Source organism: Trachypithecus francoisi, unplaced genomic scaffold (assembly GCF_009764315.1).
Source record: "Trachypithecus francoisi isolate TF-2019V2 unplaced genomic scaffold, Tfra_2.0 Lachesis_group8, whole genome shotgun sequence".
Taxonomy (NCBI): domain Eukaryota; kingdom Metazoa; phylum Chordata; class Mammalia; order Primates; family Cercopithecidae; genus Trachypithecus; species Trachypithecus francoisi.
This window is the reverse complement of record NW_022681473.1, coordinates 44,067,329-44,080,450: the sequence shown is the minus strand read 5'-3', so window position 1 is coordinate 44,080,450 and position 13,122 is coordinate 44,067,329. Positions and strand designations below refer to the sequence as shown.

The following is a 13,122-nucleotide window of genomic DNA, read 5'->3' as shown; positions in this document are numbered from 1 at the left end:
TGAATCTGGCAATTATGTGTCTTGGAGTTGCTCTTCTGGAGGAGTATCTTTGTGACGTTCTCTGTATTTTCTGAATTTGAATGTTGACCTGCCCTACTAGGTTGGGGAAGTTCTCCTGGATGATATCCTGAAGAGTGTTTTCCAACTTGGTTCCATTTTCCCCCTCACTTTCAGGCACCCCAATCAGATGTAGATTTGGTCTTTTTACATAATCCCATACTTCTTGCAGGCTTTGTTCATTTCTTTTTCTTCTTTTTTCTTTTGGTTTCTCTTCTCACCTCGTTTCATTCATTTGATCCTGAATCGCTGATACTCTTTCTTCCAGTTGATCGAGTCGGTTACTGAAGCTTGTGGATTTGTCACGTATTTCTCGTGTCATGGTTTTCATCTCTGTCATTTCGTTTATGACCTTCTCTGCATTAATTATTCTAGCTATCAATTCTTCTACTCTTTTTTCAAGATTTTTAGTTTCTTTGCGCTGGGTACATAATTCCTCCTTTAGCTCTGAGAAGTTTGATGGACTGAAGCCTTCTTCTCTCATCTCGTCAAAGTCATTCTCTGACCAGCTTCGATCCGTTGCTGGCGATGGGCTGCGCTCCTTTGCAGGGGGAGATGCGCTCTTATTTTTTGAATTTCCAGCTTTTCTGCCCTGCTTTTTCCCCATCTTTGTGGTTTTATCTGCCTCTGGTCTTTGATGATGGTGACTTACTGATGGGGTTTTGGTATAGGTGTTCTTCCTGTTTGATAGTTTTCCTTCTGACAGTCAGGACCCTCAGCTGTAGGTCTGTTGGAGATTGCTTGAGGTCCACTCCAGACCCTGTTTGCCTGGGTATCAGCAGCAGAGGTTGCAGAAGATAGAATATTGCTGAACAGCGAGTGTACCTGTCTGATTCTTCCTTTGGAAGCTTCCTCTCAGGGGTGCACTCCACCCTGTGAGGTGCGGGGTGTCAGACTGCCCCTAGTGGGGGATGTCTCCCAGTTAGGCTACTCAGGGGTCAGGGACCCACTTGAACAGGTAGTCTGTCCCTTCTCAGATCTCATCCTCCGTGTTGACAGATCCACTGCTCTCTGCAAAGCTGTCAGACAGAGTCGTTTGCGTCTGCAGAGGTTCTGCTGCTTTTTTGTTGTTGTTAGTTATCTGTGCCCTGTCCCCAGAGGTGGAGTCTACAGCGACAGGCAGGTTTCCTTGAGCTGCTCTGAGCTTCACCCAGTTCAAGCTTCCCAGCGGCTTTGTTTACCTACTTAAGCCTCAGCAATGGCGGGTGCCCCTCCCCCAGCCTTGCTGCTGCCTTGTGGTTAGATCGCAGACTGCTGTGTTAGCAATGAGGGGAGGCTCCGTGGGTGTGGGACCCTCCTGGCCAGGTGTGGGATATATTCTCCTGGTGTGCCTGTTTGCTTAAAGCACAGTATTGGGGTGGGAGTTACCCGATTTTCCAGGTGTTGTGTGTCTCAGTTCGCCTGGCTAGGAAAAGCGATTCCCTTCCCCCTTGTGCTTCCCAGGTGAGGTGATGCCTCGCCCTGCTTCAGCTCTCGCTGGTCCGGCTGCAGCAGCTGACCAGCACCGATTGTCCCGCACTCCCCAGTGAGATGACCCCAGTACCTCAGTTGAAAATGCAGAAATCACCAGTCTTCTGTGTTGCTCGCCCTGGGAGCTGGAGACTGGAGCTGTTCCTATTCTGCCATCTTGCTCCGCCCCCTCGTATTAATTTATTTATTGAGACCGAGTATTGCTCTGTTGACCAGGCTGGAGTGCACTGACGTGGTCTTGGCCTACTGCAACCTCTGCTTCCCAGGTTCAAGAGATTCTCATGTCTGAGTCTCCAGAGTAGCTGGGATTACAGGAGCCTGCCACCACACTCAGTTATTTTTTTATTTTTATTTTTATTTTTGTATTTTTAGTAGAGACAGGGTTTCCCCACGTTGGCCGGGCTGGTCTCAAACTCGTGACCTTGGGTCATCTGCTCATCTTGGCCTCCCAAAGTGACTTACACTTACAGGTGTGAGTCACTGCACCTGGCCTGGGCTGGGGTTTAAGTGAAACATAAATTTTTAGAAGATCATGCATATTAGAAGGAGTGATAGGAAGCTAATATTTCAGGCAGCATCAACCCTTAGGTCTTTAGGGACTGCTCATGGCGCATGGTGGTTAGTCTAAGATCCTATTCGTTGTTTTTTCTGCCCTTTGCTACCACCCATAAAAGGCAAACAAGGGGCAAGTTTTCTTGAGGAATTCCAAAAGCTTGGAGGAAGAGGATGAAATAAATGACAAAACCAAAGGTTAGAATTACATGTGGATTCCATTTCCAGAGAGTAGTTCTGGTATGAGTAAGTCGGAGGAATGTGTGTGAAATGGAACCATAGTTAATGTAGAAAGATAGTGGAAGTCTTTCCCTAGGTTTATCTATTATATTTAAAATAGTGGCTCAAAATAATCTTAGTTAGATCAGATGTTGAATTGATCTTCTGTATGGGGAAAGTACTTAAGACATGAAAGGATAAACATGATTGAGAAGGAAAAAGGAAACTCAGATAATTTTCTAGGAAATGATATTTGTTTTTCAATGATGGTGGTCTCTATGTAAGGAAAAGGAAAGGGAGAGTAATATCAATACTAGACTGAGTTACTCTTTTGTATGGATGTGACAGTAGACAGATCATATCAAAGTGCTGTATTTAGGGGTTTTTTGAACCATATTTTTGAAGATAAACTGGAGTAGGCTGTATGAAAAGTGATCAGAAGAGAGGCTTGGAATCATGTCATGAGGAGCTGTTAAGGGAACCTGGTCATGCCAAGTGTGGTCAAGACGACAGGATGACCTCAAATGCATGAAGATTAGGTTTGCTCAGGATGGGTTACAATGACAACCTAGGCATGGCAGGAAAAAAAAAAAAAAAAAAGATTTCACAGCCAAAACCATGAAAAATGTTTCAAACATTGAGAGCTAACTGAAAAAAGTGGCTTTCCTTGGAAGATAATACATGTTCATCCACTGGAGATGTGCAAAGGCTAGATAATCACTTGAGGTTTCTTGTGAGGATATTCAAGCTTTATAATCCCTTTCCAGCGGGAGAGTCTAAGACTCTGTGATTATTGGCAATGACTGGGTGGCCTAGAAAAATAAAAAAGGTTATTTTACAAAATTCTGATCTTACCTGGGGGTTTGGTTACTTTTCCTGACCTTCTTCCAAACACAAAAGTGAATTCCTGGGGCATTCTGTTTGGGGGATCCTCTTACAACGTTTCTTTTTTTCTGGCCTCAGTTCTCCAGAATTTTTCATCAGACAGAAGGCAATGACTTCCTAGTTTGTATACTATGACATTCTAGTTAGTGTGTGAAGAACATAGAGAGGATAGTGGGAGATAAATGTAAGAGCCTTGGAGTTCCTAATTAGATCGCCTGTAAACATCATAATGAGTCCTTGAGAACACATTCATTATGAGTGTTTTTGTGTGGGCTTGAATGGAAAGCACACACATTTATGAACACCCATGAGGTTCCTGAGATACAGTTTAATGTCTCATTTGGTATTCATTAGACCATGATAGCCAATATGTCTTCAATTTAGAGTGATTCCACCTTGTGTAAAAAAATAAATAAAACAAAAAACAGATAATGCTAAGAATCAGTGAACTGCTCTGAACACTTTTTTCTCTTCTCAGAAGGATTTTTTTTTTCTTGTTGCTATTAGCTTTGTTAGGATGATGCAATTGAATTACAGAAATTACATTCAGTAACTCTTGCTTGCAGCTAAATTATGCAGAGACAAGACTTAGTCAATTGGAAAACTGTCATTGTGAGAAGACTTGTCAAGTGAGTGGACTACTCTATCGAGACCAAGACTCTTGGGTAGATGGTGACCATTGCAGGAACTGCACTTGCAAAGTAAGCCTCTTTGTAAATAAATACAGTAAAAACAGTTGTAAGGGGACAAGTTTGATAATTAGAGTGTAACCTGTTCTTTAATAAATAATGTTAACTCTAAGAATTGTTAGGTTTTTACCTAGCACCCACTAGCCATATGAGCAATTGTGAAACAATGCTGGAAAAGTGTCATGTCTTATATGAATACTTGGAAATTAAAATCTGCTTTCTCTTGCCAACACACTCTAGTTTGATTTAATATGCAATGTTTGGAGTTTGAAGGTTGGGATATAGTGGAAAGAAGGGACTCCTTTGATTTTCAAACAACCTAATGGTTGTCCTTATTCACAACCAGAATAACTTTAAAAGGGGAGTTTAATTATTCTCTACATGTTTTTATTGTCTTTTACAAAGTGTATCCATCACCTGTTTCAAATAATTGTAAGGCGTTTCCTCCCTAATTCACTATCACTATCAGGATATCCATTATTTGTATATCCCTTCATCTGTTTCAGTGAATTATAACAGCCCCCTCCAAAAATTAGTATGTAATCCCTGTCCAGTTGAAATTTCTTGATAAATATCCAAAGAATGCCATTGTTTGTCTAGGAAAATACAAAACAGATTGTTAGAGCCTCAGAAATGATTGACAGGGTCTGCAAATGTGTTATTTATGTTCTTATAAAAATAGACTTTTTGTTTTCTGCATAATCTGGTTAGCACACATGGGCAGGTAGAATGAAACCAGTGATGTATTTCAGAAAAGTAATTGAGGTGGTCCGGGTCATTCGGGCTGGAGAAAACACTTTATTTATGGTCCTGGAGTGGACTGGGAATTCTAATACTGCTCCTGTTTCCCTGATGAGTTTTCTAGGATGAGATTTGAACGATCTCCACAACAGGAGCTATCAAAGGATACTTCTGAGATTATGTTCCATGTCCTTCCTTCCTCAGAGTGGTGCCGTGGAATGCCGAAGGATGTCCTGTCCCCCTCTCAGTTGCTCCCCAGACTCCCTCCCGGTGCACATTGCTGGCCAGTGCTGTAAGGTCTGCCGACGTAAGTACTGACTGAGGGTCAGACTGGCTGTCTGTGTTTTGAGATTTATTTATTTCCATGTTTTTCTGGACACAACTCATTGACATTGATGAAATGAAACATTGGCAGTTGACGTAACATTAAATATATGGTAAGAAGAGCCACAATATTTTAATCACTTGCAATGTGGCAGACACTTAACATGGGCTTTTTTTTTAAATCCTAACATCAACTGTAATTACTGTTCTTCTTTCATTCTATGTGGAAGGAATGTGTGTTCACAGGGATTAAGTCACTTATCCAACAAGTGGGTGAGGCTGATCTGTGAATTCACAACTCCAAAGCTGCATAGGCTTTAGTCCCCTCATTCTAAATGATCAAGTTAAAGGCCAAATTCTATATTTTGGCTTTCTGAGGTTTTGCCTAGATTCTCCTCTTCTTAAGGGGCCTTTGTCAGGAACTTCGGGATGAAATTCAGTTAAAATACGGAAGCTGTCATTTAGAACATGTGGTATGTGCCATATAATGTATTGGCTGCTTTAAATCTACTAGCTTAGTGAATTCTCACAGCAACTCTTGAGGTGGGTATTATTATTATCCCTATTTTACAGGAAGCTGAGGCTCAGGGATGTTAACTTACCAAGATCATGAGGCTGGTGAGTGGCAGAGGTGAGACAGAAAACTAGTTCTGTTGACTACAAAGCCCATAGCCTTTTTATCAATCCATATGGTCCTCTGCAGAAAAGGAGAGTTCTGGTCAGAAATGTATGCTATGGATAATTTTCAAGGTCATTTATTTACCAAAAGAAACACACCAATGTCAGTAGCCTTCAAAGCACAGTGTTCTATCATTCTGCCAGGAACAGCATGTCACCTATTATGACACTGAAAGTGGGAATAGCAGTGAAAGTGGGTTGCAGCAGCCCAAATAATTGTTCAACTTTTCAAAAAGGAACTTTGTAATCTTCCTTTTTTTATGGTTGGCACACTGCACCCATTGCTCTGGGGGATGTACTTGGAGTTGCTCTAAGGAGAAGAACTTTCTTATTTCTGTTCCAAGAACTTTTGGAAGTCATGTCTGGCAATATGGGCAGCTCAGGTGTCTGGATGCTGAATTATAGTTTGATCCCATGATGGAGAGAGTTGTTGGTAGGTACAGATTATTTGTTTTCATTCTTGATATTCTTCAGCAGAAGAAGTTGAAAAACTATTAGGGGCCAAGCACGGTGGCTCATGCTTCTAATCCCAGCACTTTGGGAGTCCAAGGCGGTCGGATCACCTGAGGTCAGGAGTTTGAGACCAGCCTGGCCAACATGGCGAAATCCTCTACTAAAAATACAAAAATTAGCCAAGTGTGGTGGTGGGCACCTGTAATTCCAGCTATTCTGGAGGCTGAGGCAGGAGAATTGCTCGAACCCGGGAGGCGAGGCAGAGGTTGCACTGAGCTGAGATTGTGCCACTGCACTCCAGCCTGGGCAACAGAGTGAGACTCTGTCTCAAAAACAAAAAAACAAAAAAAAACCCCCCCAAAAAAACCAAAAAACAAAAACAGAAACAAAAAAAAACAGAAAAGAAAAGCTATTAGGGATGTATTAAAAAATGTGAGATGTTTTAGTCTATCATTTAGAGTTCCTGCGCAGATCTCTGAATACCATCTCTTGAAAGTTGTTGTCTGGACATGAAAGTAATGAGTCCTTCAGCGGGTTTGTATCTTAACATTTTGATATTTTTTAAAAATTATAAAAGCACTGTGCTTTTGGCTTAACATTTTCAAAACACAGAGAACGATAAAGATCAAGATGGAAAATTCACCCATAATACCTCCACTTAGAAACACTCTTGAAATTTTAGTGGATGTGTCGTTTTTTAAAAAAAACAAATTATATTTTGTGTGCAGTTGAGGTTGTACTGTGCGGGCAATTTTGTATTCTGGTCTGTTAACTTGCCATTGTCACTTAAATATATTATTATGTTTTAAAAACTTCTGCATAAATGTCATTTTCATGAGCTTCATTGTTTCCCATTGTTTGTTGCATAACTTTTTTTTAACCAGTCCCAAATCATTGATATCTAGATTGTTTCCCACTTTTCACTATTATAAAGTACTCTTAAATAACATGTTTTGTATAGACAACACATTTTTGTATTTTATATTTCCTGAAGATATATTCTTCAGGCTAGAATTACTGGGCCAAAGATGAACATTTTCAAGACCCTGGATACATATAGTTAAATTGCCCTCTCACTATATGTGTGTGGGACAGTCATTTTTCTTTATACTAATTTGTTTGATAGTTTTAGGTCTTAAAAATTATTTCAGAAAATAACTCAATTTTATTAAAATGTTGATACATGCACTAACTAAAACATCAGTGTTTCTGGTTTTTTTCCTTTGCATGGAATTCATAGCAATTTAGTTAGGTAGCACTAATTTTCTCATAGCTCTGATTGGTAGTTTGATGTGTTCAGAGTTTAATAAAGTGGGAATACAAACACATTATTAAAACACTATTCTAGAAAAACTTAAATGATACAAGGCACCTCTGGTAATTAAAAGGTTGAGAACTTCTGGGCTGGAGGGCTTTCATTTCTTACCAGTTTTTAATAGAAATATGCATTAGATGGTTACTGAGTACTGGTGCCTGGAATAATGATGAGGGATCCTTCCCTGCTTTAGAGGAGCTCACTTTCAAGGCAGAGACATGGTTTACAGTGTCTGGAACTGTAAGTGCACTAACATTAGGCATGTGTACGGGGCACTGTTGGAGTACAGAGGAATGATCTGGGAGGGAGGTGGAGGATACCGGGGAAAGGCCTAGGATGCTTCCTGGAGGACATGGAGCCAAGTTAAATATTTTGTACCTTCTAGAAGTTGACTTTGGTGGGTTAAGCAGTGGGGTGGAGAAGAGAATGAGGATTGCTAGAGCAGAGTTCAACACTAATCAGTGGAATTTCTGGACGTTTTCAATGTCTTCACATCAGAAACATGATAGAGAATATTTACTTTGATTGTCCTTTTTAAATAAAAGTATGTGAGGTAATGCATATGTTAGTTCTTAGCCATACCACAGTGCCTACGTATTTCAAAACATCATGCTGTAGACCGTAAATATGCATACCTTTTGTCAGTTAAAAAATAATAAAATGTTAAAAAATGACAAAAAATAAAGTGTATCTTGTATGAATAACTCAGTCGAATCTTGTTTTTTAATCCAGTCTGACAGTCTGGATTGTTGTGTTTGAATTGGATCATTTAATCCATTCACATTTAATGTTGTGAGGGATATAATTGAAACTCCTGTTTCCTGAGTACCATGTTTTTCCTTGGTTTAGTTCCTTATTTTGATTTTTTTCATTTTTTTTTTTGTGGAGCTGCCTGAAGTAAATCTCCTTTATGTGAATTTAAAGAAAAATGCCCAAGCTTCTAGGGACACCAGGTAAAGGTAGGGACATGACAAAGGCAAAATGAACCAATATATAAAAGCAGATTGTGTGGGCTGCTCACTCACTGAGGGTTCACAGACTTCTTATGGCCTTGGGAGCTGCAGCACTTACAGATGAGGGCATCTGTTTAGAAATAGGAAAGAAGTTTTTCTAAGCATCCATGGTGGTACAGAAAATAGGGAGTTTCATTCCTCAAATGTTTGTTAGGTGTCTGCTCTATTCAGGGCATGTTTAATATACCTAGTTGCATGTTAAAATTCTCTGGTGAACTTCTTAAACTTGGAGGTTTCCAGGGCTCCACCTAGACCTGCATAATCACAATCTCTAGGCAGCAACATCCTGAAATCAGTATTGTTTTGGTAGACAGATTTGAGATCTACCAGAGATAGGAAGGAATGAGGAAGATGGAGAAAAAAATATTTCTTCTATGCAAAACAGTATGTGTGAGGGAATAAGAGTGGAAGAGGGAAAGGGGAATAGTGTGTTTGATGATAACACAGGATTTTTGTAGGTGACAGTTTGAAATAGAGCTGTAAACCTGAGTTGCAGATGGATGATGAAGATGGTGAAGACATTCAGTAATTCTTACTGAGGTCCTTCTGCCAAACACTGTTGTCAGTTCTGGGGGCAACAGTGGACACATATGGATCATTTACTCTGGCAGGCACTGTATTTAACCTTTTATATATATTAATTCATTTAATTCTTCCAACAACTCTTAAGTAGTAGGCTCCACTATTATCCCCATTTTACACATGAGGAGGTGAAACCCAGAGAGGAGAAGTGACTTGTCCAAGGTCTGTCAGTTTTCGGGGAGCCAAAATAAAGCCCTGGCAGTCTGGCTTCAGAACCCAGTGGGATGCTCTTGACCTGTTGGCTCTACCCATTGTTCTCCAGAGAGATCTCTGTTACAATAAAGAGCATTATTTCACATGAACACTATGGAAGACACAGAAGGCACACAGAGAATGGAGTGATTAACTCCATCTGAAATGTACATATGTATGTGTGTGTTAAGAAAACATCATAGGCAACAGCTGAGCAGGGTATTGACAAATGAAGAGGAGCGTTCCAGGCGTACAAAGTAGATAAGAACATAACTGCCAGAGGGAATTGCACACACAAAATCATGGAAATAAACCAGTGTTGGTTTTGGTACTCCAATCAAGGTTTTAATGCAGAGATGTGGCATAATCAAAGATGTGCTTTTAGAAAGGCTACTGCATCAAGAGAGCTGGAGGTGGTGGGGGGTATGGAACTTGGGCGTATTCCAGGTGGAGGTGTTGAGGCTGGCAGGCAGGCACAGCCTAGGAAGATGTAAAGGAAGGGAAGGATGTGGGTGACAACCAAAGGAGCTGCCACATTAGAGCTACTCCACAGGTACTGTTTTGCATGAGACAAATGGATAAGGGACAGAGCATCTGCAAGGGAGAAGTTGCCAGGTTTTGAACAAGAGCCTGTGGGAGACTCATGGTGTGATTAACAGAAATAAGACAGGTGGAGGAAGCAGTTTGGGGAGCAGTACATTCCGTTTGACATGTTTGAGTTAGAGATGCCTGAGGGACAACTAGTTTGATGTGGGTGTCTTGCTCATAGAGGTGGTATCTGAAGCCAAGGCTGTGAATCAGCTCACTGAGGGAGGAAGGATGCTTGGGTGTTCAGCCTCTCTGATCTGCCACTCTCCTTTAAAGTGTAAAACAGTGTGCTGATTTTGACATTCTAGGCTGCTGAGTACCAACGGATGGCTGGAGGGTGTTCAGGGTACAAATACCTAAATAAAGATAGGGAAACCTTACATCCACATCTGACAGGGACGTCAAGCTGTACCTGTCAATTGGTTATTCAGTGTGCACCTGAATGGCAGAAGTCTTCAATTATTGCACCAGAAAAATCAAGGTCAAAATTGAAGGGCCAGGTGTCTGTGGGTGCAAAAAGATACACCGCATAACTCTTTATATCCTCAGTACATTTGTTTCTGACATAATGGAGAAGTGTGTGTTGGTGCTAGGTTTCAATTCTGTGTTTGAGCACTGTGAAATATTCTAGTTTGCGTGTCACCAGTGTGATATGAAGAGCGTTAGGTATTCATTTACACTTCTAATTACACTGAAAGCTGTTGGAATGGAGTCCCAAATGCCCCAGCCAAACGCACCAGAGCCTGACTCACCTTATGCTTAAATTTCCTCAGACATAAAAAATATGCCTTTTGGCTAGAGATCAAGAGGCTGGATAATGAGAACTGATGTTAGGCATAGGAATGCAGTGGCAGGGAAGGAGGGCTGTTGTCAGAGAAGTGAGGATGAGTATGAGAAAGCAGGAGAAATTCTTGTGACCTCCAGTGGTGATCCTGAAAGTCGTCCTAAGATAATTTCATAGATACATACATTCTTCACCAGTGCCAAATTGCAGATGGTTGGGGCATGCAGTAACATGTTGATCTCATTCGCCAGCACAAAAGCACCCTGCTATGTGAGGACATGAAGTTCAGTGGACATTTAATTTTTATAAGAGACTGGTAGATTCGAGGGGTGGATGTGTCTCCATGTGTGGTGTGAATGTAAACAATGAGGTATTTTTTTTGTTGTTGTTTGTTTGTTTTTTTTGAGACGGAGTCTGGCTCTGTCGCCCAGGCTGGAGTGCAGTGGCCGGATCTCAGCTCACTGCAAGCTCCACCTCCCGGGTTTACGCCATTCTCCTGCCTCAGCCTTCCAGGTAGCTGGGACTACAGGCGCCCGCTACCTCGCCCGGCTAGTTTTTTGTATTTTTTAGTAGAGATGGGGTTTCACCATGTTAGCCAGGATGGTCTCGATCTCCTGACCTCGTGATCCGCCCATCTCGGCCTCCCAAAGTGCTGGGATTACAGGCTTGAGCCACCGCGCCCGGCAACAATGAGGTATTTTTATCTCCAGATTAGGAGTTCTGAGATGAGCCTCTCAAAGGGGAAGAGAGGATTTGGACAAGTGCCTTAAGGCAGGGGAGCAAATGTGTTAATACCATTGTGGGAGTGGCAAGGGGCAAAGGAAGAAGAAATGTCTATTTATTTGCTTCCCAGCTTGGGCCAAGAAGCAGATGGCAGATTTGACAACAGTGCACTTAGCAGAACTGTCACTCTGGAACAGGCTGCCTTGCCAAGTTGGCAGCAGCCACATTTGGGAGTGTGGGAATTTATTAGACAAGAATTCCAGACCTTGGAGGTGTGGTCTCCACATATAGGTACATTGGGAAATCCAGCTCTCATTAGGACCAACAAGTCATGGTCAACTGATTTACCTACAAAATTGAGGTATAAAAGATGATCAGGGATAGATTTTGTTTAGTGAAGGACCTATCCAGACAATTATATTAATTCTCCATTTTTTTTGGTATCTACTTTTAATATTTGAAGTTGTATTGAATGCCGGAAATAACTCTTATCTGTGGATCAAGAAATTTGTTTTTTGCTACCTACTAGAGGCTCATTAATTTGAAAATGATTTATTATTACTCACAATAAGTCCTGAGGCCTGGGGCTTGGGGCTGGAGATAAAATTATAGGCATTGTCCCTACCCTCATGGAGGCTGCAATTAGCAGCAGGGACATGGTGGGGTGTACAATTAAATGGGAAATTAGGATGTCATGTGATATATATTCTGTTGGGATTAGGTCCAAAGTACAATAGAATAAAAAAGTGAGGACGATTAACCAGTGTTAAAGGGAAAGAACAAGTTCTGAGGGAAGTCAGCCCTAAGTGGAAGCTCATGGGTGTATAGAGGGGGAGGTTGCCAGTGGAAGGTGGGTGGGGTGCTCTGCCGGTGTTTCTGAGAAAGAGAACAGTACATGTAAGGCCTGGAAGTGAGAGAGAAAGCGTGTCTACAATGTATGTGGAGGTGTGAGTGTTTGGGAGGGTGAGTGAAATCACAGGAAATGGTGGGCTGTGAACTTTGGGAGATAAGAAGCCTCATGAATGGCCTTGTTTGTTGAACTAAGGATTTTGGACTTTATTCTGAGAGCTTTAGGGACCCTGATTTTAAGCAGGGCCTCATGTTTACACTTAAAAAAATGTATGTCTGACTGTTATATGAGGAAGGACTGGTGAAGATTGAGACTAGAACATGGGAGAGCTAGGAGAGACTAGAACATGGGAGAGCTAGGAGGCTGTGGTAGTACTGAAGAAGAGGGACGATGACAGCCTGAACAAAGACAGTGTCTGCGGGCAGAGGGTGGGGAATGGAGAGGAGGAGGTTGACTTGAGAAACTTAAGGGAACATTGATAGGATTTGGACACTGACTGGACATGGAGTTGTATAAGACAGAGAGATTAGAAGGATGCCAGGCACTGGGGTGTGGGAGCTGGGATGGATACCTGTGCCATTGCCATTCACTGAGAGGAGAATGCAGGAGTGGAACATATTTGGGTGGGGAGTGAGGTGGCTGCAGGTCAGGTTCTGAGGGGAAGCAGACTCTGAAATAGAGATTTACATGTACCTTATTAGGAAGTGCTCTGAGGATCAATTCTGGGATAGGAGTGAGGTGGTGAAGGAAGAAGAATTGGGCAGAAGGAGAAGTTGAGCTGCAGTGGTGACAACACATACTGAACTCATTCCTACAGGGAGCTTTGGAGCTGGAATGGTCCTTCAAGTTATCCTCAGTTTGGAGAAAGGGGGCCAGGACTGTGTACCATGTTCTTCACCTTGGGCAAGATGGCTCTCTACAGCCCTATACAAGTCTTAGATCTCCATTCAGGGGAGAGCTGTTAGTTGCCAACTGTCACAGCAGTTGTAAGAATGTATCCTTTGCTC

The 13,122-nt window shown here is 41.8% G+C and overlaps 1 protein-coding gene across 2 annotated transcripts in view; it reads left to right on the top strand.

Annotated features, from left to right (window-relative positions):
- Nucleotides 1-13,122, top strand: part of NELL1 (neural EGFL like 1) — a 984,256-nt gene that overhangs the window by 288,402 nt on the left and 682,732 nt on the right. For both annotated transcript variants that reach the window (XM_033205025.1, XM_033205024.1), the window contains exons 8-9: nt 3,750-3,884; nt 4,818-4,920. In XM_033205025.1, the coding sequence (XP_033060916.1) occupies nt 3,750-3,884; nt 4,818-4,920 (238 nt within the window). The remainder of the gene's footprint in view (nt 1-3,749; nt 3,885-4,817; nt 4,921-13,122) is intronic.